A 7,500-nucleotide genomic window follows, 5' to 3' on the forward strand; every position below is an offset into this window, starting at 1 on the left:
GCTGTCAACCGTTGACGTACACCTAACAATATAGACACCGAGATTAGGGGGTACAGTCTTGAGACATCCTGCTTGCTGCCGCGCGACCCGAGAAAATTTTCCCTCTTTATCTTCACTACGCTGGCTGCAAAACCCCTCCGCGCGGAGGTGTTGTCCGACACATCACATGAGATACAGGGTGGGTAGAGATAAGGTGACGAAGAAAAACCGTTGACATTTGCAAGTTTACTACAGTGTTGCTTCGGTAAATTATTATTAATTTTTTTTTAATGATGATTGAATTGGAAAACATAAATCAAGATAGAGACAATGACAATGACAATGACAATTATTTATTTAACGAGGGTAATAGAGTAAGCAGTGATTTGCTTTTTAACATCTGACCCTCGCCCTAACGAGAGAGAGAGAGAGAGAGAGAGAGAGAGAGAGAGAGAGAGAGAGAGAGAGAGAGAGAGAGAGAGAGAGAGAGAGAGGGAGAGAGAGAAAGAAAGAGAGAGAGAGAGAGAGAGAGAGAGAGAGAGAGAGAGAGAGAGAGAGAGAGAGAGAGAGAGAGAGAAAACATGAGTATGAAAGAGAACAATAAGCTGTGTGACAAACGTGATGCTAATGACAATTCAGATCGACTCATAGCTTTTGTACAATAACAAAAACACAAAAGAAAGAAAATAACACGTACAAAAAATGGCAGAAACAAACAAAGAAAAACGCAGTTTATGCATGAAAACAGAACGATTTACTGTGGTTTAAGGTAGAATAACTTACTGTGGCAAACATAACAACAACAATAACTACTGTTTACTGTACAAAAAAAGAATTTACCTTGAAAAAGAGAACGAATTACCATGAAAAATAGGAAGATTTGTCATGAAGACAAAACAACTTACCGTGAGAAACCAGATGTCACCGATGATACGTGCGTCTATGTTGATACCAGACGTCGAAAGTCCACTGAATATGGAGTTCATCTGTTCGTGACCAAAACAAAGGTATCAAAATGAATTTCAAAATTGTGCGTAAGGTATCTTTGCTTACGTGTTTATGGTAAATCTTGTTATGAATTGGATACGCCAGTTGCCTATTCGAGGAAGACATGATGTGGTGTGGAACATAGGCGATACTCTGTGAAATGTAAAACAGTAAATGTACAATACAACCTAGTGTAGGTTTCACAGTTGTTTGAGCAACGTTTGATTCGACAATGTTTCACCGCTATCTCTCCTCCTTCCCCCCCCCCGCCTCCCCCCCCCCCCCCCTTCCACCCACCAGCCTCCCCCCTCTCTATCTCCCGCTTTCTGTTAAACACGGGTGGCCGGACATACGCTCGCGCACATCGACAGACAGACAGACAGACAGATAAACGCAAAGGCGGACAGAAAGAGAGACACTGAAACAGTCATACAGACGGACAATTCAGCCAAATCAGTCCTTCTCACTCAGGAGAACATAACTAAATTATGTAACCTCCAACTGGAAATGACGATTATTATTGTCCTTACGTCACTGAATGCTGCCGTGATGTATTTCTCCATAGCGGTTTTGGTTACAGCATCTTTCTGAGCGTCCGGTACATTGGACGCCACTCTGGCCTTCCATCTATACCCAGAAAAGAAAGGAACAAACAATGACACCTAGACCCACCTTAAAGGCACACTTCTTCCCGGCCCGTTATAACAGTAGACCGGCACGGTTGGCCTAGTGGTAAGGCGTCCGCCCCGTGATCGGGAGGTCGTGGGTTCGAACCCCGGCCGGGTCATACCTAAGACTTTAAAATTGGCAATCTAGTGGCTGCTCCGCCTGGCGTCTGGCATTATGGGGTTAGTGCTAGGACTGGTTGGTCCGGTGTCAGAATAATGTGACTGGGTGAGACACGAAGCCTGTGCTGCGACTTCTGTCTTGTGTGTGGCGCACGTTAAATGTCAAAGCAGCACCGCCCTGATATGGCCCTTCGTGGTCGGCTGGGCGTTAAGCAAACAAACAAACAAACCAACAAACAAACAAACCAACAAACAAACAAACCAACAAACAAAAGTTATAACAGTTGGGCTCAGCACCTCAGATCTTTACTGGCGTTTACTTGCGATGAGATCATCCCTCCACTTGGTCACATACCAAGCAGCAACACCCTTTCTGCTTTCAGTGCATAATGGGCATTCAAAAAAATCTTAAAAAGCTACTGGTGTCAGTTAAGATAATAACTTATGAGAAAGTTGTTACTGCACAGACGGCTTTTAATTTTTGGTAGATAGAGAGAAAGAGATAGAGATAGAGGGGGGGAGGGAGAGAGAGAGAGAGAGAGAGAGAGAGAGAGAGAGAGAGGGAGAGAGAGAGAGAGAGAGAGTGAGAGAGAGAGAGAGAGTGGGGGAGAGCAAGAGAGAGAGAGAGAGAGAGAGAGAGAGATAGAGGAGAGAGAGAGAGAGTGAGAGAGAGTGGGGGGAGAGTGAGAGAGAGAGAGAGAGAGAGAGAAAGAGAGAGAGAGAAAGAGAGAGAGAGAGGGAGAGGAGAGCAAGAATGAGAGAGAGAGATAGGGAGAGGGGGAGAGAGAGAGTCTAAAAGAGAGAAAGAGAGAGAGAAAGAGAGAGATAGAGAGAGATAGAGAAAGAGATAGAGAGAGCGAGAAAAAGAGAAAGAGAGAGATTGAGAGAGAGAGAAAGAAAGAGAGAGATAAAGAAAGAGATTGAGAGAGAGAGAGAACGAGAGAGAGAGAGAGAGAGAGAGAGAGAGAGAGAGACAGAGACAGACAGACAGACAGACAGACAGAGACGGAGACAGAGGCAGAGAGAGAGATAGACAGAGAGAAAGAGAGAGAGAGTGAGTGATAGAGCGACAGACAGACAGACAGACAGACATTGCCAGACAACACACAGACAGACAGAGTCAAGCCATTCATGTTTAAACTATCAATAACAACAAACTCAGTTGATTTACGTGTTGAGGGCCCGTCGATCTACAAGAACTCTGACCTCGATGCTGTAGTCAACACCATCTGAAACGAACAAGTTTTATTAAATGAATATTCATTGCAATGCTTTGCATCTCTCAGAAATTGTAACCGGTATTGGAATTCCATATCCTGTTTGAGAAAGTTGATTGTAAAATAAAGGATTTTTTGTTTTTACCAGAAATGCTTATAATGGAATTACCCCATTAATTTGAATGCATCAACAAACGATCCAAATAGTAGACATAGAAACAAAGAAACAAACAACTAAACAAATGAATAAATAAAAACATGAAATTGATAAATAAATGTATATATATATATATATAGATAAATAAACATAATATTTCAATTGATAAATACGTAAATTATTAATAATGAAATAAATACACAAAACAAAAAATAACGAAATGACTAAATGAATGAATGCTATAAAATGAAATAATAGCTAATTACACAAATAGTTAATCAGTTAATAAATAAATTAATACATACATGAATTAATCATTTCATGAAGAACCAAATCAATATATACACACATAGATGAATAAATGATAAATAAACAAAAACTCAACAAAGAAACATGATTAAGAAACAAAAATAAGACACGGATAACAAATGATGAATTAATTAAAACAAATACATACCCGTCACTCCGATAAGGATGGTTCCCAGAAAAATGCCCCAGAGGGATAAACCCTGCATTGTTGTCTTTTTTGGCGGACTTTTTGTTGGAACCAGAAAAAATGATGCTCTTGTCCCGTCGTCACACAGCATAAGCCTACTTGTAGCCATCAGACCTTGTCCCTTTTATAGCTTACGCCCGTTAGATAGTCGATCCTCTCTCATTGGCATGTCATTTTCACGAAGTGTCATGATTTAATGATAATTGTGGTATCGAGGAGAATAAGGTGACAGCCCCTTCCTTCCTTCTGTTTCATTCTTTCTTTCCTTCTCTCGGCCTTTCTGTTTCCCTCTCCTTTGTTTTTAATCAACTTGGAATGGTTGGTCACAGTCAGCTGTTTTCTCCCGTATTCACTTTTTCCTCATTCTTTGTCTGTCTCCGTGTCCATAGGTCTCGTTTATGTGTGTGTGTGTGTGTGTGTGTGTGTGTATGTGTGTGTGTGTGTGTGTGTGTGTGTGTGTGTGTGCGCGCGCGTGCTCTTTGTGTGTGTGTGTGTGTGTGTGTGTGTGTGTGTGTGTGTGTGTGTGCGCGCGCGTGCTGCATTGCTTTGTTTAAATCAGTGTGCACTAGTACTGCATTGCATGTTACAATCGCCAGACAAACATACTAAATCTTCCCCTTGGAATGTTCAAACGTTTTATTTTCTTCGTGGCAACATCATAGACAGTCTTATATTCACTGCCTTACAAGTCGCAACAGTTTTGAAGCATCTGACGCCGAGCCATCCACAGACCTGGGAACCCCTATTTGTTCTCTCGCATGTGTGTGTGTGTGTGGATGTGTTAGTTGATCGCTCGTGTCTACGTCAACAGCTTCTTGGCTTTGAGTATGTGACCGTTAACAAGAATCTGTCAGTCAACATTTGGCTGATAATTTTTATTTGTGTTTTCTCGATACATTGGTAGCCACATAACAACAATAACAATAACAATAACAGCACTTTATTGTCCATTAAAATATTACATAAAAATGGAAATTTTTCTTCGGCACACCCTGCCTGCAGGTAAACGATTATAACAACAATTGTATAGGACGACACACATAAAACATAAAACATAAAAGGGATACAATCAAATATGATATTGCACTATGTGAATTTACCCTCTCAAATCACAGGAGTTGGGTTTCACAGCAGAGTAATCACATTACAAATATTTCCCACACACCTTCACATGTACACATTGTTTTTTTTGGGTTTTTTTTGGGTTTTTTTTCCCAGCCGACCAGCCTCTACGTGATGCGAGAAGAATTTAAAATGGTGACTGCAGAAGGCAGGAATGACTTTTTAAACTGGTTTTTGCGTGCCAAAGGGACCTTATAACGTTTACCTGAAGGGAGAATTTCGAAACAGGGGTTGAGAGGATGGATCGGATCACGGACAATTTTGAGAGCTTTCCGCTTAATGGCAGCTTCGTAGAGACTGGTCAGCTGTCGTTGGGGTTGCCCAACAAGCTTGCTAGCCGTCGCAACAATGCGGTGGAGTTTAGCTTTGTTTTTAACATTTATGATATCATACCATGTCACAATGTTAAAAGTCAGTATGCTTTCAATCAAACTGCGATACACAAGTTCCATAACACTTTGATTGACATTAAAATATTTAAGCTTCCTGAGAAGAAAAAGTCGCTGCTGAGCTTTCTTATAAACAGCATGAACATGATCACTAAAAGTCAGCTTATTGTCGATTGAAACCCCAAGATATTTGAAGGTTTCCACAAGTTCAACTTCCTTGTCGCTTATTCTCACTTTTTGGGGACCACAATTATCACTCTTTCCTCCAAAAATCATTTCTTTTGTTTTGCCTACATTCAACTGCAAGAAACTGGACTTGAACCATTCATTCAGAAGATCAACTTGGGTAAAATACTTTGACAAAGTTTCGTCGTCCTTCAGACGCCCAACGAGGGCCATGTCGTCTGCATATTTAATGAGGGCTAGAACTGGATCATTTAAAAGCATGTTGTTTGTGTAAATGGAAAAAAGGACAGGAGAGAGAACACAACCTTGTGGGACCCCGGTGTTTAAAACAACTTTAAAAATGTACTGGTATGCATAATGAGTTCCTTTGTTGTCTTGGTTTTAGACGCGAATGTGGCGTCGTTGTGCACAAGTTTACAAATCCGGTATATTATTTGTACATTAACTCGTAGACATGCCTAGTTTTTCGCCCCTGTATGGCTTTTTTTGCGTTTGTGTGCTTTACAAAAAAGAAGCGGTTAAGCAAAAAAACCAACTATGCGTTAAGGGCAGATTATGCCTGCTGCAGTTTCAGCGGCACAAACGACGCACTGCATATCTTTGATGCTGTGATAGGGATTATGACGAGTACTTGGCCTGTTTTCTTTTCACGCAACGTGTAGCGGGCTGGGATAATCTGCAGTGCGTCGTCTGTCCTGCTGAAGTTACATAGGTGAGCGCCAGGCCTTACGCTTGATTATTATACTTTTAACTATTAGTGTGTACTCTTTCGTGCGTGCGTGCGTGCGTGCGTGTGTGCGTGCGTGCGTGCGTGCATGCGTGCGTACATATGTCTTCGTCGACATGACAATTATCCCTTCTGAAACTGTTTTGCTGCTAAAGAATACACCTGATCTACAAATATCTCTCGCTTATTTAGCCCTGAAGATAGTAATTTTGTTTTAGCATCATCTTCCGCGGTACAGTGAATCCTGAGTGCAATACTTAAACAAGAAATTCCTCTGATAGGAAAAACACCCCCGTCAAGGGAAATAACCTTCTCAGTTGGTGGCAGTGAGAATGGTTATTTCCCTTTGACCAACGGGGGTGTCCGTCTATAAGTCGTTGTATAATTTTAATCCACCAATAACTCCCTAACCGTGTGTTTGACTGGTCCCAATTTTTGTAAGGACCGTCTCAGGAATGTATAGAACCTGTTCACCAAGTTTGGTGTTGATCGGTCCGTTCATTCTTGAGATCTACTTGCGAACACAAACACCGCCACAAACACACAAACACATCGAGTGAAACCTATACACACCCCTATACCGGGGGTGTAATTAAAGTGATATACCTACTGCCTGTATACCCGTCATCCAACACAAAAGGTCAGTCACCCGATGTAGGAACGACATTTTCCAGGCATTGTATATTTCTGACAGGAAGAGAACGAGATTATTACTTTCTTTGTTGCAGGAAATATTGTTGGCGTGTTTTTAATTTTAATAATTGTTGTCATAGCCCGGATGCCTCCAGTCGCTTTAACACCGATAGTCATCCATGCGTGTCAAATGAATGTTTTAATCGGAAGTAAGTGTAAGGTTGCTGTCTTTACATTTTTTTGTCGCGGAATTTTTTTTTCCATCAGGAACGTAATTGAAAAAAAATGCATGTGGTGACATCTTGTCGATGATATCTTCTGGACAGCTTGTATTGTTATGGCTGCTTGAAAGTTCACAACCTCACTTTCCCAAAGTGCAAGGTACACATTTAATCTCTTTAATGAATAGAGGGCAGGGCCGGACCAGTACGTTTTTAGGGGGGGGGCTAAAATGTTGAAGCGGGGGTCAGGGGGCCGCAGAAGGCCCCCGGTGGGGTCGAGGGGCGAAGCTGAAGAAATTTTAACATTTATACATGAAAAATTATCCTATTCTTGCACAAAAAAGTCATTTAAATAATGAAATAGCACCACCAGAAATTTAACATATTATTCTCTTTTTTGGACTGGGGGGGGGGGGGGGCTAAAGCCCCCAAAGCCCCCCCCCCCTCTCGTCCGGCCCTGGAGGGGAGGAAGAGGGGCCATCAATTTTTAAGAAAAGGAGCACACCAACAAAAACACACACCACCACAAACAACAACAAACAAACAATAAACAGAAAATGAAATCATCACACGGCTAAAATGGGCAGGGTAACTCATT

General features: G+C 41.6%; 1 protein-coding gene across 1 annotated transcript in view; it reads right to left on the minus strand.

The window, feature by feature from the left end:
• The window catches only part of LOC138946357 (A disintegrin and metalloproteinase with thrombospondin motifs 18-like), a 20,338-nt gene extending 16,570 nt beyond the window's left edge, over window positions 1-3,768 (minus strand). The window contains exons 1-4 of the mRNA XM_070317930.1: window positions 3,586-3,768; window positions 2,926-2,983; window positions 1,497-1,593; window positions 885-965 (exon numbers count right to left, since the gene is read on the minus strand). Of these exons, the coding sequence (XP_070174031.1) occupies window positions 885-965; window positions 1,497-1,593; window positions 2,926-2,983; window positions 3,586-3,733 (384 nt within the window). The 5' untranslated portion in view covers window positions 3,734-3,768. The remainder of the gene's footprint in view (window positions 1-884; window positions 966-1,496; window positions 1,594-2,925; window positions 2,984-3,585) is intronic.
• Window positions 3,769-7,500: the final 3,732 nt, after the last annotated feature.

The sequence above is a fragment of the Littorina saxatilis genome, linkage group LG13 (assembly GCF_037325665.1).
Source record: "Littorina saxatilis isolate snail1 linkage group LG13, US_GU_Lsax_2.0, whole genome shotgun sequence".
NCBI classification, from domain to species: domain Eukaryota; kingdom Metazoa; phylum Mollusca; class Gastropoda; order Littorinimorpha; family Littorinidae; genus Littorina; species Littorina saxatilis.